A 23,996-nucleotide genomic window follows, 5' to 3' on the forward strand; every position below is an offset into this window, starting at 1 on the left:
ACCCCCCCCCAAAGCTGCTCCTGGAAGAAGGGAGCCAATCTGCCTGTTTACTAACATCGCAAAGGAACCCGCCAGCAAACGCGAAATCCCTTCATCTCAGAGAGGAAAAGGCGCACAGCAGGCAGAAGGTCACCGTGCTGTGCTCGACCCCAACCTCGGGGTGACCAAAAGGGCGGGAATCGGGGGCCCCGAGGTGTGGTTGGCCTCACTGGGTAAACCAGCCGGTGCTCACAGGCAACGGGAACCCCTGAGCCCGGACTTGAACCCAGGTGCTCAGATCCTAAGGCCCTTAAGTTCCCAGAGTCCCTCAGACCCACTGTCCTCCGCTGTCTTGTGTCCAGAAAAGAACACGTCCCCCCCACCCCCCCACCGTCCTGTTGCCAAGGCGTCTGCCAGGGATGCCCGGAGGGGTGACTGACTCAGGTTCCACCGCGTGTCCGCTTTGGGGCCCAGGAGAAAAGGGAAGATGGGGGTGGGGGGTCTGGCCCTTCCCGCCCGGCTGCTGGGAGTCTTCCTGGAAGCCGGATCTGAGGGCTGCGAATCAGAGGTCGTCAGTGAGCTGTGGCCTATGACCTCAGGCCGGCCCCTCAGCCTCCAAGGTCACCTTCCACCTGCTTCCCCCCCAGAAGTGGGGAAGTGGGAGGGAGGGGCCTGAGTGAGCCCACATCCCCTCTGGCAGCGGCGGCAGCGGGAGCCGGGAATCCTGTGAAACATCTCCGACAAACAAGCCGGCGACTTCCACCCGCCCCCCCCTCCCCCGCCACCCCGCACCCCGAGACAACTGTCGTGTGCCAGGCTTTTAACAGCCTGGTGCAGAAACACTGAAGAACAAACACGAAGTGAAGGAACTCAGTGACGGGGTTCTGCTCGAACCCCGTCTTCCCCCTTGGAGGCCCTTGGGTTTGGGGCCTCTGGCAAGAAAGTTGCTTCTGCTTTTGACCAGCCACTTCCTCTTTTCTGGAACCTGCTGGGTGCGCCCCCACTCCCCCCCCCCCACTGCTGCCCCAGCCCGGGCCAAGGGCAGCTGCTCCTGCAGCCTCTGACCTGGGCCTCGGGACCCCGAACCACAGATCCGCAGAGCCGGGTGGGGCGGGGGTGGGGGGTGTTCTTTTTTCCCAACGCTGTTCTGTGTCTTTCCAGAGCTAGGTACCAGTGAGACGCATTCCCCTGTTCAGCAAAAAGTACTGGCTTTTGTTTTCATCCTCACTGTCTCACCGTGAACCCTTGACATCCTGGAGGGCCCCAAAGGCCACCACACTCCTAGGGCGTCGGCCCTGGCTGGGAGGGCCGGGGCGGGGGCAGCCAGGAGGACCAGACCCCCACACACCACATGTCCAAATGTCTTACTCCGTGTCACTCTCTCCCGTGGACTGAGCGCACCGTCAGGCCGGGCACTTCTGACACTCACGCTGTCCTCGGACCTCGCTCTGCGCAGAGGCAGGGGGAGCTGGGGCCGTGCCCTGTCTCCGCCCGGGTGAGGGGCTCCCCTCCACTCCCCTCACCCAAAGGACGGGAGGCGGCTCCAGTGAGGCCCGTGGAGGGCAGGCCCCGCCGGTCTCCAGCACCTCCCTGCTCGCCCGGGTCCCCGACACGCGCCCTGAAGCAGCCGGCCCTCCGTGAGGATTGCGCAAGGACCAGGGGACAGCCGCCTCGGAGCGTGGAGCCCAGAAAAGGGAAGAGAGACGGTTTTGGGGAAAGGGAGGGGGAGGGATCAAAATCACAGGCTTGGCAATAAAACCATTTGTATTTCTGAAACTGAGCCGTTTAACAACGGTCCCTGCGTACATTTTTTATAAGTTGGACAGTTTTATGTGGGGAGTGGGTCAGAGCCTGGGGCGCGTGTGATAAGACTGTCATCCTTTCCAGGTTAAGGGCGGGGGGGGACATCACCACGTGCTTTTCCCCGCTGAGGAAGCCGGACACAGGGCGGGGAAGGGGGGCCGTGACTCAGGCCCTCAGCACGGCCGAGCTGGCACCAGACTCGGCCCTCCTGGCTCCCCAAGGCTCCGTGCGTGGGGACTGCTGAGAATGGGGGTCCCCGCCCTCTGCGCCACCTCCCCTGACCCCCAAAGCACCGCCTGGAGGAGGAGACGCGAGCACAGAGCCAGGGGACAAGCAGGGCACAGGTGCTCAGCAGGCATGGTCCCTCTTCGAGGCTGGAAATGGCTCCAGGACCTGGTGCCTGAGGCCCAGCCCCGGGACCCCAGCCGCCCCACTGTCCACAACACCCGGCCGTCCCCACCCCTGCACACCCCCCCCCGTGGGCAGTGGGACATACACACCCCGGAGACAGCGGGAAGACCAGGTGCGTGTGGGATGCAGCATCAGGGAGGGGGGGGCGGGGAGAGGAAGGAAAAGCGGGGGCAGCCATCAGAAGGGCCGGGAACAGAGCCCAGCGCCACAGCCCCACCCGCACACACACAGGCCCCGGGGGATCTGCGTGTTCCTTCGCGCGTGCGGGACGCACGGAGCCCCAGCAGCACGCGTGCAGGCCCTGCCTCCCTTGCAGAGGGACGCTGCGGCGCAGGGAGGAGAACTGGCGGCCGCCACGGAAAAACCCGGCGGGCGGGGCGGGAGTGAGGCTGCGCCCCCCGCCGGGAGCAGTCCTCGCCGGCGGACAGGGCCACCCCGCTCGCTCCTGGCGACTCCCCGCCCCTGCAGCCAGCCAGTGAAGACGGGGGCGTTTGGATCGTCGCACCTCGTGCGAGCCCGCGGCGTGCCGGGCGCTTCCGGGGACGTCACTCACTGCCCGCCCCCCCCCCCCCGCACCGGCCCCCGGGAGCGCCCCAGCTCGCCGTCACGGCCTTTACGAGGGAGGGTCCCCGGAGCACACACGGGTGACAGGCCGCCTCACCGCGTCCGGGTTCGAAGGGAAAGTGAGAGGCGGTCTCGCTGGGGACTGCGCGTGGGAGGTGGAGACAACCACGCCTGCTTCCCACGGCGGCCTCGCCCCTCCCCAGCCCAGCCGTGCCCCCTGGGCACGCCACTCGGCCCACCTGAGCCTCAGTTTCCCCAGCTGCAAACATGGGGGCAGTGATAGGAACCAGGCAGCCCAGGCCAGGTGGCTCGGATGATTGGAGCGTCGTCCTGTACACCAACAGGTTTTGGGTTCAATTCCCGGTCCGGGCACCTGCCTGGGCTGCAGGTTTGATCCCTCGTCAGGGAGGAACCGATCGATGTTTCTCTCTCACTGATGGTTTTTTTTTCTCTCTCTCTCCCTACCTCTGTCTCTAAAACCAACTTTTTAAAAATCTTTCAGTAAGGACTTTTAAAAATAATACGGATCAGGAAGAGTTGACCAAGAGTTAAATGACAGCATATGGGACAGGGACGGTCGTGGTGCCGAGTAGCTAACCTGGTGCTCAAGAGATGACTATTTCTGCCCTGGCTGGTGTGGCTCAGCGGGCTGAGCTCCAGCCTATGAACTAAAGGGTCGCCGGTTCGATTCCCAGTCAGGGCACATGCCAGGATAGTGTGGGCCAGGTCCCCAGTAGGGGGCGCACAAGAGACAAACACACATTGATGTTTCTCTCCCTCTCTTTCTCCTCCCCTTCCTCTCTCTCTAAAGGTAAATAAATAAAATATTTTTTTTAAAAAAAAGAGAGAGATGACTATTTCTGACTTCACTCACAGGCAACCTTACAGTCGGAGGAACAAGCAGATTGGCCTCGGGCACCAGGGACGTGTCCCCATGGGAACTCGCCTCGCCGGTGCCTCCTGGCTGGTGTGGCAACCACGGGGAACAGAACTGGGTCAGAAGGCAGGTTTTTCAAGCTGGGTGAAACGGAGCCGCAGTGAGACAAAGGACGGGAAGAGATAAGGGCAGGAGAGCGAAGACACAGGAAAGGGGACGACAAGAGAAGCCCCTGGTTTGCAGCCAGGGGTCCGAGGGTCAGTCCTCCTATTTTGGCTTTACATGAAAGCTGGTATTCCTTCTGGGAATCCGAAGACGAACCAGTACAATTTTTGGACAGCGGCATTAGAAAAAAAACAAAACAAACACTAAAACCCTCAGTTCTCACTGAGCCAAGGGCTGCTCATGGCTGTAAAACCATGTTTGCTGAGGCCCTGACTGGGCAGCTTCGCTGATTAGAGCATCGTCCTCATACAACGAGGTTGCAGGTTCGATCCCCGCTCAGGGCACATATGAGAATCAACCAATGCATGAATAAGTGGAACAACAGATCGATGTTTCTCTCTCTAGCTTTCTCTCTCTCTCTCCAAAACAATCAATCAATAAAATTTTATTTTTCAATAAAAGGTTTGCTAGGAACGGAGGGTGGTTAGAAGCAGGGGCTGTGAAGGTAAGTCAGGGCCGGGCGACACTCCGCACTGCAGACCACTGAGGCTCACAGGGCTTGGTGCCGGGGGTCCACCTGGTGCCGGGCAGCTGTGCCCAAGGGGAGCCCATCGGCAGCTGCAGGTCCAAAACATGACTTCAGACGTAAGCATCTGTCATCAGCCCAGAACAACGGTTGGAGGGGGATGCCCCGGTCCCTTCCATGCACGCACGTCCCGTGGGCTGCAGGGCGCAGTGGTTTGGGGGTGGGGGGGTCACTGGAGCCTGGGCTCTGCATCAGAGATTTCCCGCCTGGAGAATGGGGACAGTGATGGCATTGGGTCACGTGGCTCGAGTTAGCTGATGCACAAACATGCCCAATTCGAAACGAGCCCGGCCCTCTCCTCTCCCCCACACTCTTGGGGAAGGAGCTGGGACACCTGCTTGCTCAGAAAGTCCCGCCTCCTAGGGTGTGGGACCTGCACCGGGACAACCGCCTGATGTCACTACAGCTGGAGGATGAGGCACCCTTGGAGTTCACTGTGGCCATTGCTGGGTGACCCGTGACTTACGAGCTTTCTCAAGATACAGTGACCTTCAGAACCAAAGGATCCGCGGTGGAGGCTAGGAGAGCATGCAGGGAGTACCCCCTATGTGGGACGACGCACTGGGCACTTTGAGGAGGGCCGGATGCAGGAGGTGGGAGAAAGCCGGAGGGCCCAGGCCTCCCCACCCTGAGAGTCCCCCGTCCTGCAAGACTGGGACGCACACAGGTCCAACCGTCCCGGCCTCTGTCAGCCGAGGGGAGCATTCAGATCCCTCAGACCACAGGGAGCTCAGAGAACCAGGGTGCTCGGAGGAGGCGCTACCTGCCGCCCGGCCTGTGTCTCTCCCGTCTGCCAAAGGAGAGATTCAGGAAACAGAGGCCCCTGTGGCCTCCAGCAGGGAGAGGTCACTGGGTTTGTGGGCAGCGCCGCTGGGCCACCTGCCCAGGGAATGTACTTCCTGGGTGCTGGCAGCTCTGGCACCAACAGAGCCACTTGGGAACCGGTGCCCAAAGGCCGGTCCTGAGCTGAATGCAGCGGGGAACACAGATGCCACGGAGAGACCAAGGCTCAGCGGTTTCCACCGAAAGGACAGGAGTCACAGCGCTACTCCTGGGGGACGTGTGACTCTCTGAGGACAAAGGTGGCGGTGGCAGTCATGAACCACCGTGGTCTCGCCCTTCTCTGGATTTTCACCAGCCGGCCAGGAGGCAGCTGGGAGGGCTTCCAGGGGGAGGCCTGCGGAGGCAGGGGCGGCGACACAGGGGCCACTCTGGAGCCCTGCGGGTACAGTGTCCCGCTTCCAGGTTCAGCTTCCGCCCCCACCGCCCCAACTCTCAGCAGCCCAGCCCCCAAACTTGGCCTTCGAGTCTTAGGGTGGTCTTCCCCACGGGCCCCTTTCTAGGGGAGAGGACACCAGCATTCCCAGAGCAGCGTGTGTGTCTCGTGTCGTCCTCCCCTGTGAGGTGGGATTGAGACCCACGCTCACAGGTAGGAAATCTGGGGCCCAGAGAGCGGCAGTGAACTGCACCCAGGATGCTCTCTGGGCTCCCAAACTCATGCCCCTCCCAGCCACCCTCGTGGAAAGCTCAGCAAAGGGCTCTGTTCTCACGAATCTGGTGCAAACGACTGTGAGGTCCTCATGCCTGTCCCCTTGGTGCACAGAAGCTCCCGGCCTCCTGCGGCTGGAAGGTGGGGAGGGAGGGAGGGAGGCGGAGGGGCTGCCCTCTGACCTCGGGCCCATATCCCCCTCGAGCTGGGCACCCTTACGCCACCAGGGCACCAGACCACTTTCACGAGCCATCTAAAATACCTCCTGCCACCTTTAGGGGGGCTCTTAACAGTCAATTAGTCTGAGCAAAAAGCCCAAATAACTTTCCCATGTAGGAGGTGCAGGAGAAAAAAAACAAAAACTCACACAAAAATGTTCCTGAAAATTGCCATCCAGCTGACCCACTGGTTTGTCTGAAAATGTTTGCTGTGTCATCGTTGGCTCCCCTAAGATTTGTCGAGAATCGATTCATTCGCATTGCTGGGAATTGGTTTGCACAGAGTGAGCCGAGCATTTGGATTCTCAAAGACGCCACATTTTTTTTTTCCTTCCCACGGTGCTGCTTGGTTTCTGCTTTTTCTCACCATAATCAGGGGTCGGCCACCTGGGAGCTAGTGCTTTTGGGGCCGGGACCTGAGGAGGTGTGGGTGCACCCCATCCTCAAAGGCGTGTTTGGTCTAATTAAGAAGGCCACTCCTCTGGGGGGGGGGCAGGGGGAGTCATCCCAGTTCCAGAGGCTACACGGAGTCAGCTGAGGCCTTCGTTGTAAATCTCTCCCTCTGCCCCACTCTGGCTTTCATTCTTTCCCCCGCCACTCAAGGGCCAAAACCACAGGCTAAGAATAATTTGTAGGTCAAGGTAACAAAGGGCATTTGCTTATCATTAAACACGGAAGGCAATAACCAAATAGGTCCAGCTGACCTAAGGACATTTCCTTGTGAACGCTAGGCCCACGTGCCCAGCCTGAAGAACTTTGCTTGGGATCTCTCGTGGCCACGTCCAGGGAAGGAGAGGGGTGGATGGAGGTGAGGCCGACGGTGCCAACCCGGGGCCTGGCTCTGCCCGGAAAAGACTCGGTGCTCCCTGACCACCGCCCATGGCGCTGGCTGTTGAGGCAGCGAAACACAGAGCTGCTTTGAAATCATTTCCTGGCCCGACCTGAGGAGCAGGTGCTCCTGGCCGAGGGCCAGGGCGGGCCAGGCCGATGGGGCTGTGGCTCTGCAGAAGCTCCCTCACCTGTGGCCACGGCTGCCGGCTGCCAGAGAGGGTCTTCTCCCTGCCCGGCAAGCCCCGAGGAGAAACCCCAAGGTTCCCTCCCTGCCAACCCACTGGCCAGTCCCCGAACCTCTCAAAGCCACATCCCCAGCTGCTAAGTGGCCCCGGGGCCCAGCCTCCACCCTCTCTGGCACACGGGGGCCTCCACGCACACCCTGGGCCACTTCTGCACCTGGCGGGGAAGCCACCTGGCCCAGTTCCTCCCTTCGGCCCACTGGGTTCCGCTGCCCAGCCTTTGCCTGCGGCTGAGCCCAGAAGATTCTGTTACCGGTGCCCCGAGGTCGTTCTGCAAATCTCAAAATACACTCTAGCGAGCAAAGGCGAGCGGCGAAGAGACAAGCGACCTCTCTGTTCTCCTGACACTGCCACTCGTCTTTGGGGACCAGCCTGGCGCGGGTCGGGTGGCGCCGTGGCCGCCAGCCCAGCTTGGGAGGGCCAGGCCCCGCTGCGGGTCCGCGGGCGTCTGCCCCCGCCCTCACCCACAGGCGCCTGCGGGCCACCTGTCCCCGGGGAGGGAGCGTGGCTTCCCCACAGCCATGGGGACAGAGCCTGACGGGGACCACAGGGTGCACTCGAGGGTGTGTGCGTCCGTGTGTGTACAGAAACAGAAAGCCTAGCAGAAATCATATACTCTACCAGGTATTAATTAGAGAGCATGTGATCTAATAACACAGCTTATATAATACATTAACCCATTTATGATCTTAAACTATTACCATATCATAATTGAGTAACGCATTAATGGATTATAGTTATATATTAATATATTTTATTATGTATTAGTATAATTACATAGCAATGCGGTGAACATATTATCATATGTCAATAATTATGTATGATATATATGTACAGATTTGAGGAAGAATAAATGTTTGCTGTTTTAAGTCACTGCGTTCGGGATGTTTCAGTAGCAGCTAAGGTGAACTGAGACAGTGCCCTGGGCCCAAGGTCCCTCTGTGTGCGGGCCACGCCGGGCCGGGCGGGGCTGGGCTGGGCCACGGGACACACTGTGAGCCCCGTGGGGTGCCTGGAGCGCAGCGGCTCCCGGGTCATGTTCCCCGACTTGGCAAGCAGCGGTCTCTCTGTTCCGGGCGGAAGAGCCAGCGTGAGATTTCCTGATTCCTGGTTTACTGTTTACTCTAATATTCGGTTTCTCAAAAAAAAAAAAAAATTAGAAAGAACCAGAAACTAAGACCTATGGGATTGTGGAAGACGGATGACTCACTTTTGAGACAAGAAGAGTGGAAAAATGGCCTTCCATGACCTTCACCTCGAAAGGAACTGAATAAAGAGTCTGGAGGTCGGGTCAGCCCCAACAGCTGCAGACCAGGGGTTTCGTTCTCCGGGCACCCACCCCGTGGGTGGGGTCCGCCTACCCAGAAGTCCTGCCTCCCCACCTCAGGCTGCCTGGACCGTCCGGTCCCGGGCTTCAGGAGCCTGGGGCTGGGCGGGGCCGAGCAGGGCCACCAGAAAACCCCGGGAAGGGATTCCAAACACCAGACAGAGTTTTCTTGGCGGGTTGGGCTAGGATGGCTGTGAGCTGTCAACAGCTCACACTTCTCTCTCTACGGCCAAGATCGTAACACAGATAGCCGTAATCTTTCACAGGGCTCTTTCAGAGACGAAGAGAGACAGCGTATGGGAAAGCAGATGCCTGGCACACAGCAAGGGCTCCATCGATATCGGCTGCACCCGAGGACAACCGTGCCAGCCCGGATGCTGTCTGATCGTCAATAGTATCAACCAGTCCTAGCCACCGGGGGCAAAACACCCGTGGAGCAGCATCGGAGCTTCGGGGAGGAAGAAGGATCTCTGGGGCGCGGCTCCTGCCACGAGCCACGGACAAGAGCCGGCCCTGGGTGACCGCAGCTTCCAGCCCAGGACCCAGCGAGCGTCTGGGCGGCCAGGGCAGAAAGGAGCAGCGTGTCTACGTGTGTGTGTGTGTGTGTGTGTGTTTTGGAGGATTCAGGGGACAGGACACAGAGCAGGACCTGGACCTTGGGGGCCGGAGACGCAGACCTGACCTGGAGGCAGGGAAAAGCAGGAGGCTCCGTGGGCCTGGCCCCGCCCCCTTGGGCAGGACAGAGCTGGCAGTTCTCCGCAGCCCCAGCTGTGCTCTGTGGGCAGGGACCCTGCCCTACGAGGTCCCTGGAGCCGCTGTGACACAGCCCCACAAGCGGGGTGGCTCAAAACCACGGAGACATGCTGGCACCCCGCAGGCGCCCAAGGCTGCAAATTGAGGTGTCACAGGGCTGCGCCCCTCCAAAACCTCTCCCAGCGTCTGGTGGCCCCATGTGTCCGTGGCTCGTGGCGGCATCGCTCCCGTGTCTGCCTCCGTGGTCACGAGATCTCCCCCCTGTGTCTCTGTGGCCAAACTTCCCTCTTCTCAGGAGGACACCCATCGTCCTGGATGAGGGGCCGCACCCCACCTCCCTTCAGCTCGGCTAGCGACATCTGCAAAGAGCCTGCTTCCGAAACAGGCCACGCTCCCAGGTCCCAGAGGCTGGGACTTCGACGTGTCTTTCAGGGACACGATTCCAGCCATGACCCTGCTTCTCTTTGCACCCTCAACGCCTAGTGAAGGGCCTGAGAAACAGACCAACCAGCTGGCTGGGGTCCGGTCCCAGCTCTACCCCTGCGTGACCGTAAACACGGCCCCCCAAGACTCAGATCTCCCTTTCTTCACCACCCAGGGTGGCTGAGAAGTTGCCCCCTTGCTTTCTCAAATTCTCCCCTGGCCCCCAGTGCCCTTTTTCCTGCCCCGCCCCTCCCGGCACGGCCCTGTACCAGACTCCGCACAAGGGGCGAGTCCCCGCCGTGCCCCCGCCAGTGGCTGGCAGAGTGGCCGGGCTTCCCACCGCAGGCCCTGGCCTCTGCCCCCCCACCCCCACCCCAGAGAAAAGGTGGGACCCCTGGGGTTCCCAAGAGCAAGCTGGCCGCTGTCGAACACTCAGCAGCAGCCAGGTCGGAGTCCGGCTATCAAAGCCCAGAGGCGCTGGCAGCGGCCCCAAAGCCCGGGCGGTATCTGATGGGTCCCTGACAAGCCCTGAGTTGGCAGAGAAGGGCTTCCTGTGAGCAGGAAGGAAACGATGGGGATCAGGTTATTCTCAAAGCGCGCAGAAGAGGGAGGAAGCGAGGGGGAGCTGGGCGAGCCAGTCCAACGCGGGGCTACAGCGGGCGCGGGTGAGGCGCCTGGTTCCGCGGGGGGGAGCGCGGCCGGGTTCACGTTCAACGCTTCCTCCCGTCCACGTGCGCTGCGCGGCGGGGTCTCGAGAACTCCCCGCGGGTGAGCCTCAGGGACAGGGCCTCGCTCCCCGGAGGCTCCTCTGCCCGGCGCACGGCAAGGTCACGGCCAACTACCCAAGCGAATCGAAGACTCCGTTTCAACCCGGCTGCTCACTTCACTGGCCTTTGCACACGCTCCGCATTGTATGAGACGTACGCACCCCTGGCAGGGCCGCGCAGTGGGTTAGGGCGCCCGCCCGGTACGCCCAGCTGGTGGGTTCGATCCCCGGTCGGGGCACACACAGGAATCAACCCATAGATGCATAAATAAGTGGAACAACAAACCCATGTGTCTCTCTTTCTCTGTCTCCCCGCTTCCCTCTTTCCCTAAAATCAACCAATCAATAATTTTTTTTTCTTTTAAAAAGATGTTGAGCCCTGGCAGGTGTGGTTCAATGGACTGAGCACCGGACTGTGAACCAAAGGGTCACCGGTTCGATTCCCACTCAGGGCACATGCCTGGGTTGTGGGCCAGGTCCCCACTCGGGGGCATGCAAGAGGCAACCACATGTTGATGTTTCTTTCCCTTTCTCCCTCCCTTCGGCCCTCTCTAAAAATAAATAAATAAATAAATATATTTTTTAAAAAAGACATTGACAACACTTTGGCATCTGGGTCAGTGTCGTGGGGTCACCGCCAAGACGGGCTGGCCCACCATCTCACGGGAAGCGGGAGACGCCGGCCTTTCACGAGCGCTCACACGCGCCGCTCCGGGTCAGGGGGAGGGCGGATGGAGGCCAATGAGGCGAAGGGGACCGGATTCTAGCCCGGCCCGTGAGAGTGCCCGCAGCCTCCCTGGGGGCAGTGGCCGCCCCCGTGAAAGGGCAGGGGTGCCCAGGAACAGACCGTGGCCGGTGGCGGCCGAACACAATGAAACGGACAAAGCGAGAGAAAACACACAGTCAAGACTCGGCGTCATTTCCGGGCACACTTCCCTGCCCGCATGGGTGCACAGGGCACGGGCGGACCCAGAAGGTAGGCGAGGGGGGGCTGAGAAGGCCCTGGGCAGGACAACGTGCTCCCGAGTCCTTCCTGTCGTCACCCGCACTCGGAGCACCGCCGGAGGGCGACCCCCGGGCGGACCAGCACCAGCGTACGGAGCCCGCGGGTGCGCTGGAGGAGGGCAGCCCAGGGACCACGGGCAGAGCGGGACACCTGCAAAGCACCGGGAGCCCCGACCAGCCAGCCATGTGCGGAAAGACGCGAGACCGAGCCCACAGACCCCACGGGGCCGCCGCTTCATCTCCGTCCCCTGGCGCGAGAGACGTCCTCCTGGGAAAGAGGGGCCTGGGTGTCACAGCTGCATGGGTGTCACAGCTGCACTTCTCGATAGGCTGCTCAGAGCAGCCGCACCTCGGCCCTCAGACGCTCTGCAGGGCGGAGCCTTCCCACACCCGAGCCCCACCGGCCCGTTCCCTCCAGCGCCGGGCTCGGCGGAGCTGGCGTCCAACCAGCACGCCGCGGGAGCCCACTCTCCGGCCGGCCGTACGCCCACCCCGAGCACTTCAGAGGGACACCCGGGCCCGGGTGGTAAACCCCAGGGCCTCAGCACCATTCTGGGGACTCTGTCACTGCGTCGCTTGACTCCTGAAGGCCCCGATTGTCATACGCTGCGCCCCCAAGAGCCTGTGCTCAGGGCACCCGAGACGCACTCAGCCACTGAGATGCTCAGTCAGGAAATGTTCCAGCGTGGCCCCGCAGCCTGGCCCCCGGCAGGCTCCCCTGGCAGCTGGGGCTGATCTGAACATCTGTCTGTGTCTGGAAGCCGGAAATGGGCTACCTTTGCTCAACAGACACTAGCCAAGGCTCTCTCTTCTCATCAACAGCCAGTCAAGTACAGATGACAGACAGACGCATGGATAGACAGATAGGCAGACACACAGATGGATGCGTGGATGGGAAGGAAGGGAGGGGGGAAGGGAGGGAGGAAGGGAGGAAGGAAGGGAGGGAGGGAGGGAGAGAGGGAGGAAGGAAGGAAGGAGGAAGGAAGGAAGGAAGATAGGGAAGAAGGGAGAAAGGAAGGAAGGAAGGAAGGAGGGAGGGAGGGAGCAAGGAAGGAGAAAGGAAGGAAGGGTTGAGGAAGGAAGGAGGGAGGAAGGAAGGAAGGAAGGGAAGGGGGAGGGAGGTAGGAAAGAAGGAAGGGAGGGAAGAAGGAAGGAAGGAAGAAGGGAGGGAGGAAGGAAGAAAAGAGAAAGGAAGGAAGGAGGGAGGGAGGAAGGAAGGAGGAAGGAAGGAAGAAAGATAGGGAAGAAGGGAGGGAAGAAGGGAGAAAGGAAGGAAGGAAGGAAGGGGGGGAGGAAGGAAGGAGGGAGGGAGGGAGGGAGGGAAGAAGGGAGGAAGGAAGGAGGAAGGAAGGAAGGGGGGGAGGAAGGAAGGAGGGAGGGAGGGAGGGAGGGAAGGAGGGAGGAAGGAAGGAGGAAGGAAGGAAGGGGGAGGAAGGGGGGAAGGAAGGAAGGAAGGAAGGAGCTCACGGGGGCAGATGAAACGGGTCGGCGTTACCACCGTGGAAGTTGGAAGCCAACTGCTGTCAAGCCCGCGTAGACGTGAGACTCCCACGGGGACCTCGTCAGAAGTGCAGAGCCACGGGCTCCCCTCCTCAGAGACCCTGACGCGGGAGGCCTGGGCTGAGACCTGGGCTTCATACTTTAAACGTGGTTCTACTTAGGCTGGTCCAGGAACCCCAGTTTGGAAAGCACTGCTCTAAACCCTAACCCTTGCTCAGGGTGGTACCAACTGACCAAGGTCGGAGCCGAGGTCAAAACTGGCACCCTTCCTGTGCTGCAGGGCACCCATTTCCCTTCCCAGGGCCTCAGCCCAGGGCGTGTGGGTGGTGTGATGGGCACGCAGCCCTCCAGCCCTGGGGACAGGAGGGCAGCTCCTGCTCCCCCCACCCATTCCGGGCCGTGCCCCCTGCCGGGGCAAGTGCCCAAGCTAGTGGATGTGGCTGGAGGGAGCCTGCCGGTCACAGGCCTGTCACCAGCCCGGAGGGCGCGAGGATCCCCTCGGGAGGGACACGCCGCAGACAGCGGCATCACTTGGGACGGCCCGCCCACGCCCAGCCGAGGCTCCACGACCTTCCGTGACTGGCCCGCCGCTCCTGGCTCTATTTCCAGTTGTCTCCAGTGACTGTGAGGAAGCTCCGGGGCTCCTGTCCCGAGAGGCCCGGGCGCGTGCTCGTGAATACTTAACGGTCAGCCGAACAACACTGGCCCCTGGCTCCGTGGGCCCCGGGGCCCCGGTGTGGGTCCTTCTCTCTACAGAGCTGCCCCCACCCCCCCAGCCGCCCCACTGGTCGCCTGCTTTGTCCCTGGCTCACAAACAGTTCCAGTGACCCACCAGTCACCGGCCGACGGCCCCCGGTGAGCACGAGTCTGAGATGCACGGATTTCAGTGCAACCCGGGAAGCCGCTCTCTCTCTCTCGGGCGAAGAAGGAGAAGACAGCAGGTTGGTCCCCAGCAGTAGCTTCTCTGGCCGGGTCCTGGCAGAACGCCACCCGCCTCGACCGAGTCACTTGCTAAAGCCGGTCCCTCCCTCTCACGACTATCCCCTGCCGCACGTCAGCTCGGGCGGCTAAGAGCACGGAGAGCCCAGGCGCGGTGCCCGCTGGGCGCGCCGGGACGCTCCAGACACTGCGCCCACCTTGCTGCCCCGTGGGCCCCGTGCGCCCCCGGGGGATCTGCATGTGGTCTTTCCTCCACCTTCTCGGACCCCTGACACCACCCCCGGGGGGCAGGGGTGTGGGGACGCTCTCCCAGAAAGCTGACCCAAACCGCCTGACAGACAGACTGGAAGCGAGCAAAGGCCGCATCCCCTGTTGGGCCAAGGGCCCTTCTCCCGCCAGTCGAGTTCAATGTTTGCGTCGCGTTAGTTTGCCGTTCCAGCTCTCCATCACCCGTTGCAGCCGGCAGGCCCCAGGGCGCCCCCTGAAATGAATTCCCCCGTGTTGGCGCGTCAGGCCGGCAGGAGCCACCGGGAGGAGGCCGGTGAGACGGTTAAGGAGAGCCGGGCCCGGGGTTGGAGGTTTGCAGACGGCGCCTGCCGGCCCCTTGGGTCACAGCTCTGACGACGCGTGGGGCTCGGGGGTGCAGACCGAAGCCGGTCATGTCCAGAAGGGATTCGACCGGATTTGGAGAAGAAGAGACGAGCTGCGTGGACACCAGAGCCCCCCCCCCCCTGAGGCCCTGTCACCGAGGGTGCCGATGGGTGTGACCGAGCGGCCCCACCCACGGGGCTGGCACAGTCGCACTGTCCTCAGCATCCCAAAGGTCCCTGGAAACGGCATCCTCTGGGCCCCGGGGACCGCCTGGAGCTGGGGGACGGGGAAGCGGAAGTAACTCCCCTCCGATGCGCCCCCGTCAGCGCGCGTCCACCGTGGCGGTGATCCGGCGCATCACTGTCCCCAAGAACGACGTGCCCTCACACCGGACACCTGGATGCCGTTCCCGTCTGCCCCGCCACTCACCTGACCCCTGGGCTCCCCCAGTCTCCCTCTGACACAGCACACCTCCCCCCTGTCTGTCCCCTCTTGCCACTGCCGCAGGCCAGCCCTCGGAGCCTGACCTCTGGTTTTTACCAGGGCGGCTGCCTCGGTTTCCCCGACACCGACCACCCCTCTTCCTGTGACCCCCCTTGGCCCACTGCTACCAGGCTAAGTCTCAGAAAGGGTAGTTTTCATCCCCTTTCATTGCTTCTTAGTTTAGATTCCCCGCCAAAGCGGACAGCAAGGGGACTCAGGTTCGTTCATTCATCCCCGGGGGTGGGGGTGGGGGTGGGGGGAGAATGAGCGGGGAAGCCGGACGCGCCAGCACCCTGACGGATGGACGACCGTGGGGGGCTACCGGGCTGGCCCCCGAGGGGACCCTCTCAGGCAGAATGCACGTCACGATGGTCCAGCTGCACCCCTCCTCGGCTGAGGGCTGCCCCTGATGGGGGCACACTCCTGACCCCAGCACTCAGCGCAGACCGGCCTGCGGCACTCAGGAGGACCCCGCCGAGACGGAGGCAGACTCGGACAGGGGCTGCGGCGTGGCGTGGGGCCGCTGGGCAAGGCTGCAGTGCGCTTTGTCCTGGTGGGCCGCCGCCACCCCCCCTTCTCAGCACCTGAGGGAGGAGGTCCTCGCTCCCTGGGCCTGCCTTCCTGGCCGGGCCGCAGGGCACCCAGGTCAGCTGGGAGGTCAGCGGACGATAGGTCGCTTTTCAGAGCTAAGTTTATCCCAAGTGGTGCGCGGGGCATTCTTATACTAAAAAGTCGTTTGTTTGCCCTTGCTGGTGTGGCTCAGTGGATTGAGCACAGACTGTGAACCAAAGGGTCGCTGGTTCGATTCCCAGTCAGGGCACATGCCTGGGTTGTGGGCCAGATCCCCAGTTGGGTACACACGAGAGGCAACCACACATTGTTGTTTCTCTCCCTTTCTTTCTCCCTCCCTCCCCCCCGCTCTTACATAAATAAATAAATAAATAAATAAATAAATACAATCTTTTAAAAAGTTATTTAAAATTGCTAAAAATAGTTATTTGTTGTGTCTCTGAAAGTCTACTTTAACCTGAGCACATTTAGCACCTTTCTTTGCTGAGTCTGGCAACCCCACTGCAAGGCCCTCCTTGGCTGGCCTCAACCCTTTCTGGTTACTCCGGTTCCGAAACCCTTCCCTCCCCAAGCAGGGGATGCCCCTGGCCCCGGGAGCACCCGGCCAAGCCCCGGAGGCCGCGGGGGTGCTGGGGCTGGTTCCCTGCCAGGAGCAGCCCCCCCGGGCTTCTCACCCGGTCTCTGTCCTGCCCACCATCTCCGGGTCTAGTGTCTCTCTGCCGCCTCGTCCTTCCCTCCCCTCTGAACGCAGGTACTGCCTGCACCTGTCATCGCACGCCCTTGGGTCGCCTGCCGGCGTCTGTCTTATTTCCCCAGTGCGATCGGGACTCTCACCTGGCCCAGCTTACTGATGGAGACCCCCAGGGCCCTGTGAGGGTGGAGACAGCAGCCCCGTTCGCCCCCAGAGCTCACCCCCTCCCCACCCCCAGAGCCCTGGGCACATGCAGGGAGATGGCCGAGGAAGCAGCCCTGCAGGCCGGGCCGGGTGGGTCAGGCAGCCAAGGTCACCGCCAGCAGCAGCAGGTGGTCAGAGGACCCGAACTACCTGCTGGCTTTTCCAGGTTCTCGGCCGGGCCTCTCAGCCCTTCCCCAGGTCCCGATTTCCCTCCCCCGATCACCAGCAGCCCCGCCCCCCCAGCACCCCACACGCAGCCTCTCGGCAACATGGTCTGTGCCCTGGACAGTGCCGGCTTCCGCCCTGTCTCTCTCTCTCGCATCAGGCGCTCTGAGGTGGACGTACTAGCCACACACTCACGTAACACTTGAAAGGCGTAAGAGCTTCCCCGGGAATTATGTTTCTGAAACATCCCGGGAAGTAGTGGGTGAAGAATGATCACCTCGGCGGACACATGGGACACACGGGGGGGTGAGATGGCTAACTGCAGTGACCACTGCTTCGGGGAGCTTTTGGGGGGACACTGACAAGCGTTTCACATCAGCCATGTCAACGGGAATATTTCAGTTTCAGGTAGAACGCTGATTCAGAAGACTACTTCTTTATGCATATTTTTGGGGTCACCACACTAGTGGCCACACAACAGCCAGGGGTCCAGTCACCTGCTCCCCGAGTTTCCCCCTGACCAAGGAGGACTGGTCACTGCACCCCAACTTTAAGCTGCTCCCCAAGTCCCCATCAGATGTCTGGGGTCTGCACCATGGACCTTACCCTTCCTCACCCACAGACAGGAGAGGGGGAGCTGTGTTCCACAGACCCCAGAGAAGAGTGCCCACCGGGTGGCAGGGGCCAGGGGGTGGCCAGCCGCCCGCCCCAGCCCCGCCCTGGCGCTGTCAGGAAGGCGATGGTGATCAGACTGTCGGTAATGGGGTGTGGAAGCAGCTCACTGCGCATTCCCCGCACCCCCGCGCCCAAGACCGGCCAGAGAACAAAGTCACCTTCTCCGTGGAGCCCTCTGCTCTGTGTGTGTGTGAGTGTGCGCGCGCGTGTGCAAGCATTTTACTTGGTTGGTGGAGGGCAGGGGTGTGACCCGGTTGGGGTTTTCCTCGGGGTGAACTTGAGAGCTGAGCCCCGTCCCGTCACCGTCGCCGGATCCCCGGCAGGGAGGCTGCGACAAGTGGCGGCGGGCGGGCTACCTGGGCAGGCCAGCCCCCGGGGCGGGGGGCGGGCGGGCGGCGGGGCGTCCACCCCACCCGCCTTCCCTCCACCTTGACAAAGTGACGCCGCAGACCGGTCGATGCACCCAAAGTCCGCGCTGCGCTGCCCGCGTGGCCGGGGCTGAAGTTCCCCACAAGCCCGGCCGCGATAGGGATCCCCGAGGCCCCACGTGCTCGAAATGGCGCTGCGGGGGCGGGGGGAGGGCTGGCAAAGGGACCGGCGGCAGAGGAGCCCCCGCCCCAGGTCCAGAGACGGCCTGAGGGAGGCTGGGGAGCAACGAGGTCCATTTGGGCGAGCAGCCACCCAGCCGCCCCGCCCCCGCTGTCCCCACCCACCACCCCTCCCCTGCGTCCCCCGCGGCCGCGCGCAGCTCCACCTCCCCGGAGCGCGGTCCACACCGTCCTTTTCCAACAAAACAACACTACGCACCGCCCCCCGCACCCGCACCGGGCGGGACTACGCCCAGCCCGCCACCAGCGGGCCCGGTCCGGGAGCGCGCCGCGTGCCCTTCCCCCCTTCCCCTCACTTCCACCCCCCCCCCCCCCGCTCTCGCCGCAGACGGCCGCCGAGCCCCGGCTGCACGCGGGTGGGGAGAGAGACGGAGCCGGGGCTCGGCGGCCCAGCTCGGCCCCGCGTCCCCACCCTTCCCGCGAGCGGCCCCAAGTGACAGGAGGGGCGCGCACGGCGCGCGCGGGGCAGCCCGCGTTAACCGCTTCGGCGCCGGGGCGGCTGCCGCCGGAGGGCGGGGACCCGCGGACCGCGGCTCGGGGACTCACCGGAATGTGCACTCGCAGCGACCGCCTCTTCTGGCTGGGGTTTTTCTTGCCCGGGCTGGAAACGTCCTTCTTCTTCTTGGTGTCCATGGCCGCGCTTCCCATAACTTGAACCAGAAGTTGATTCCGAGTGGCTCGGTCCTGGAATATGGTCCTGCTTCCTAGCCCGGCCCCTGCCCTCCGCCCGGGGCGGCGAGCTCGTCACCGCTGTCCTTCCCCCGGAGACACCGCGTGGGGACCTGAGCGGGGAGGGAGGGTGGAGCAGGTACCTCGGGCCGCCGCCCGCCGCACGGGAGGGATGGCGGTCGGCGTGAGCCGAGCTCGTTTCCTCTTCCTCCTACGGGCTCATCAGATGCCAAATCAAAGCCACAGGCTGTCCCGGTGCTGGTCTCTCTCCTGGTTACGCGTGGCAGAGGTCTCCGGCTGGGTGGCAAAGTTTTCTTCCTTTTGCAAAGCGCAGCAACATTTTCCTCCCACTCGGCTCCTCCCACAGATCCCCAGAGGTAACGTGCAAGGCAGGTGCAGTGGAACGCGGGGATCTGGGAAACGAGCCCCCTCGGCTCGTGCCCAGGTGGAGACTCCGGCGAGAGTGGGACAGTTGGCGTGCGGATGTGACCCTCGGCCGCAGAATAAAGCCGCCCGGAGCCTGGAACCGGGGCCGTCCTCCGGGCGCGAGGGAGGGAGGGAGGAGGGGAAGGAGGAGGCGCAAACGCGGGCTCGGCGCGTGGGGCTCGGGCTCGGCTGCGAGCACAAGTTGCGGCGCGGCTCGCGCGACCCCGCGGGCAGAGGGGGCCGGGCGCCGTGTGCCCCACACCGGCGCCGCGGTCCCGGGGTCGGCAGGGGGCCCGCGCGGACGCCGCGGGGAGCGCGGGACGGCGGGAGGCGGCGTGCACCCAACAGGAAGTGGGCGCCGCACGGCTCTGCGTGGTCCCCGCGCCCCGTGGCGTGCCCGGCGGGCGGGGGCTCCCTCCCCTGCGGCCACGGTGACGCGGGACTGGCTCGCGGCTGCTTTCTGACCCGCGTCGCGCGGTCCCCGGCCTCTCTGTTCGGGCCCGAGCCCCTGAAACACGCCCATGCGGCCGTCCTCCGCCGACCCGGCCGCGGCGGGAGCGCAGGCGTGCGGTGGGATGCGCGTGGATCCGCACGTGCTGCGCGGGGCACCGCGGCCGGCGGGCGGAACGCGCGCGGGGTGCGGCGGGGGTCGCCGGGACTGCGGCTTGGCACGCCTGGATCCACCCCGCCCCGCCCCGCCCTCGCGGTCCGGTTCGCCCGGAGTTGCGCAGTGGACCCGCGGTGAGTGTCCGAGTGCCCTCCCGCAGCACGGCGCCCCGAGAAACGCGGAGTTGTCTCAGACTGCGGCAGGAGATGGGCGAGGAGAGGCCTCCACGTGCCGCCGCGATCTTAGAGCGCCGCCGCCTCGCCATTCTGCCAACCTTGCCGAGGGCCCCTGGGGGTTCTGGGTGGCGGGGTGCCCCCCCCCCGCCCCAGGAGGGCGCGACCTTGGCCCTGGCTGGAGGCCGGGTGAGCGCTGGATCAGGTGCTGAGGCCCGTGGCCCCCGCGAAGTCACTGGAGCGCCCTGAATGCTGACGTCAGCCCTGCTGCACCCCGTAATCAGTAATGCGGAGAGGCCGCCCAGCGAAAACGCGACACAGGTCGCTTTAGGAAGACCGGGGGGACCGGCGAGAAGACGGTTCGAAGAGTGTTCTCAGAGGGGGAGGGTTCGCCTGCCTCAGGGACACCCCTTCGGTGGCGCCTCCCACCCAGCCAGAAGCGCCCCCATTTCGGTCATCTATCCCCTTTCCCTTTCCAGCCCAGGTCCCCGGCGCGTCTGGTGTGGGTGCGTCCTCGGTCCGCGGGAGCGGGGTTCGGGCGGGTTGTCCGACTTCTCCTCGGCGCCTGCTCCCGGGACCAGAACGCGGCCAGACGGGGCAACCGCCGCCGCCCGGTGCTGGAGCAGTGCCCGTTGGCAGGTCGCCTGCTGCCTGCTCTTCAGGGGGGCGCATCTGGGTTCAAAAACCAGGTGGCGAGCCTGGCCCCAGAGCTGTGGAATTTCTTGCTTTGACCTTTGCGTGAGTGGCTGCGTGAGGGAGACAGAGACCGCATGATTCCACAGATGCCGGAACCCCTGGTTAGCAGTGGGAAGGGGCTGGCCGCTGGCCCGTGACAGGGGCCCACCCTTCCTCTCTCCAGGTTGCCCCCCAGCTGCCACCCAGGTTCCGTCTCTGCAGCTCACGAGTTTCATTCACCAGCATGTGCAAATCACTCCACTCGATGAGAACTGGGTTTGGAAGGAAAGAGGGAGAGAGCGCGACGGTGCAGGCTGGGGGGTGGGGATTCAGGAAGAGCCGCTATCACTAGCGAGGGTCCCTGGGGGGGCGAGGGTGGGGGGTGGATGGAGAGGGAGCCACGGAGTGATTTCCCCCACTCAAGGCTTTGCCTGGGGCCTGTGGGTCCCTGTCACCGGCCCACGCCTGGTGATTGTTACAGTATGTACTTTTGTCAGCTGACTTGTGCAAATATGCCCAATCATTCATTAATAAAATTAATTTGTTCTCTGAGTTTGTCAGGGCACAGATTTTATTTAGGGCCTGGGAATCCTAAATCAAAACATTTTACCTAATTGCCTGCATTTGAAGAGCGTTGTTTGTTTGTGTGTTTGTGTGTTTGTTTTGGGGGGGCAATGGAGGTGTTCCACATGTTAATATTTCTGAAATGCGGGTGTTTCTTACAGATAGCGCCAGGAGAAGCTGACCAGGCAATTTTTTCTTTCTGAAAGAGATGAACACATTCGTCGTATATCTGCCGACCAGCGGGGTCTTGCCAGGGAGGGATGCAGTGGTGGTCTGGCTTTGGGGTTCCCTCGGAACCCCAGCTTGGCCTCCACCTTGCGGCCTACCCAGTCTTCTCAGCCAGTAGCTGCATATAGAATGCCCCGGCCTGCAACTTCTCAAGAACAACGCCAGGACACCGACCCTGAACGGGACAGCCACCTTTTCCTTGGAGACAGCATCACTGGGTTTGCCTTCTGCCCAGGGTCCACACTGTTTCTCGTCTCTCCGTGGTTGCCGATCCTGTTTTTATGGAAAAAAAAATCTCATTTGGGGGGTTATAGAGTTTATATGTAAATTTTTTTGCCAAGAATGAAGCAGAGGCTGTTCGTGGTCACTAAGTAGCAAAGTGACCCCCTCCTCTTCCCAGGGCCCTGGCAGTTAGGACAGGGGTAGACAGTTCATCCCGGCCGAGGAGACGGGAGTGGCCTGTGTCACTACTTCTGGGCCGCGCAGGAAAGACTCGGTCCGTCTCCTCTATTTTCCTTTGCCATGAACTTGGAGGTCACGTGTGCCCAGTGGCATAGGACGTGTGTTGGGCCCAGGGGTGTCAAACTCATTTCACCAGGGGCCCCATCAGCCTCGAGGTTGCCTTCCAAGGGCCGAATGTAACTTCAGGACTGTGTAAATGGAACTACTCCTCAACAGTTAAGCAACAGCTCGGCGCTGCCACCGGGTAGAAACAAGGTGCCGGGCCGGGTAAAACAAGGTGGAGGGCCGGGTTCGGCCCACGGGCCTTGTGTCTGCCACCTGCAGGTTAAGCCACTAAGGTTTTGATAATTATGTGTTACAGCATGACCTTGCCTAGAAGACTCATTGCCCTGAAAGTGGGTTTGTCTCGCTGACTGAGTCTTCGAGCACTCCTGTGACTGGGCACCCGGGGCGAACCCCTCCCTGGCCACTCCCGCGGCGGCTCTGCCCCGTGTGACGGAAGGTGACGAAGAGAGGTTGACCGGGACGGTGGGCCGCCAGCCTGCTGGGGGACCGGGAGCCCGCCACTTCGTCTCCTCCCGGTCCGTAGGGGGGATGTAGGGGCCTGCAGGAGATCTCCACGGTCCGTTTAAAAACACGGGGTGTGTGTTCTGTCCTGGTTGCATTTGGCACATATTTGTTAACCTTATTGCTTGAGTTCTCCCTTCTATATCGAACTTTACAAAAAATTCAGGGACTGAAAATGAAAAACACACAAGCAAAGAGAAGACCGCTGTTTGCTGCAGCAGGGACGGGTTAGGGCGGTGCTTTTCGGGGACAGGTGTGTCCACTTGGGGTGTCTTCTCCCCAGGCTGATGACAGTGAGGTGCCAGGCGTCCTACGAGTTCATATTCACAGTCCTGCCGAATTTCTGTGAACATCCCCTAAGAGGACTACCATTTTACAGAGCAGGACACTGAGGCCTGTCTGTTGGAGAGTTTGTTGCAATCCACTTACTGTATTTTTCAGACCATAAGACACACTAGGTTTTAGAGGAGGAAGATAGGGGGAAAACTTGAAGCAAAAAATGTGGTAAAATATTTAATAACATAAATAGTATTTCACTGATGTAAATGTAAACAGAATTCAACAGCAGCATTAACAGCCATCATTGCTCCCTAACTGGGGCGGGGGAGGGTTGGGGTGTGTGTCTTATAGTCCGAAAAATACGGTAACTTCTGTCTGTAGATCTTGATTCACTGTACCCCCCCACCCCCCCAGAAAGATATTTTAAAGTGTGCTCCCCTGACCCTCTGTTGTAAAAGATTTGCCCCCAGCTAACGATACTACTTAGGAAGCTCCTTCAGGGTGACCTTGGACAGACTATCCTGCATCCTCGCTGCCTTGGTTGGTCCCTGCCCGGGACACAGAGCTGGTGGACGGCCGTGGTCCACGCGGGGGGGGGCAGGGGGCAGGGGGCGGGGACCAGCGCCTGTGACCCGGGCGAACAGCCGCTCCCGGCGAACTGCGGCAGCAGAGCCAGGATTGAGGGCTCTCCACGCCTGAGTAACTCCTCGCTGGCCCGGAGCAAAGGGAGTGCCATTGCATCGCGAGAAGCAGGGCTCAGAGTCACATTCCCGTTTTCAGTTTCCGCCAAGTTGGGCACAGATTGCGCGGCCTCACGTGGCTCTGGCTCTCTGCTGTGCCCGGAGTCGGATATCGCTCCAGTCGGGGACCTCGAGGCCGGCGGCGCCCAGGACCCGCGGGGAGGGCTGCTTGGGACAGCCCAGCTCCTGGTGGCGCTTTCCCGGCCCCTTTGGGTGTCCCGGGGGGGGGGGGCACTGTGCCGGCCACCTCCTGCCCCTGCGTTTCAGACTGCGCTCCACCCATCACGCCTGTCAGCCACGTGGTGGCCCCGATGGCGGGACCCAAGAAGCGCTCTGGGTTAAGGAAGAGGGGACTCTGAGGGGACCGGCTCCTGCGGGGCAGACCTGCTGTGGGCATCGCTCCTCCAGAGGACAGCCTGGGGTCTCCGGCAGCTCTGCGCTCAACACACACTCAGCGGTTCCACGGAAGGGCAGACTCAGCACGCAGGACCGGCGGGGCCCCGCGGCACGGGCTCTGCAGCGGGCAGGCGTCTGTTCCCCGCGTCAGAGAGGAGGCAGCCCCAGCACACGCTCCACTAAGGGGACTTGGTGGTCAGGGAAACAGCGTTGGTTGGGAGCGAATCCTTTGGTCCGGATTGACGGTCTGCCCCCCGCCCCACCCCGCAGTGTGACCTTTGTCCCAGGGGTCTGGCATTACCTCCTGGGCTGCGAAGGCTCCCGGCTCCCCGGGCTGCAGACTGG

General features: G+C 62.3%; 2 protein-coding genes across 3 annotated transcripts in view; one reads left to right on the forward strand and one right to left on the reverse strand.

Moving 5' to 3' along the window:
- PRKAG2 (protein kinase AMP-activated non-catalytic subunit gamma 2) overlaps window positions 1-19,020 on the reverse strand; it is a 180,000-nt gene extending 160,980 nt beyond the window's left edge. Inside the window, exon 1 of one of the 2 annotated variants that reach the window (XM_045837752.1) lies at window positions 18,412-19,020. In XM_045837752.1, coding sequence (XP_045693708.1) covers window positions 18,412-18,513 — 102 coding nt within the window. In that variant the 5' untranslated portion in view covers window positions 18,514-19,020. The remainder of the gene's footprint in view (window positions 1-18,411) is intronic. The other variant, XM_045837753.1, reaches the window with a different exon arrangement.
- On the forward strand, window positions 18,707-21,800 carry LOC123817948 (translation initiation factor IF-2-like). Its single transcript, XM_045837759.1, has 2 exons — window positions 18,707-19,701; window positions 21,141-21,800. Exons 1-2 carry the CDS (start codon window positions 18,707-18,709, stop codon window positions 21,142-21,144), a joined length of 999 nt encoding a protein of 332 aa, XP_045693715.1. The 3' UTR covers window positions 21,145-21,800.
- Window positions 21,801-23,996: the final 2,196 nt, after the last annotated feature.

Source organism: Phyllostomus hastatus, unplaced genomic scaffold (assembly GCF_019186645.2).
Source record: "Phyllostomus hastatus isolate PE091 unplaced genomic scaffold, TTU_PhHast_1.1 phas_contig_244, whole genome shotgun sequence".
Lineage (NCBI taxonomy): Eukaryota > Metazoa > Chordata > Mammalia > Chiroptera > Phyllostomidae > Phyllostomus > Phyllostomus hastatus.

What these genes read in the sequence shown, in the direction of transcription:
- LOC123817948 (XM_045837759.1), top strand. Translation starts at nt 18,707, where the DNA reads ATGGCGGTCGGCGTGAGCCGAGCTCGTTTCCTCTTCCTCCTACGGGCT.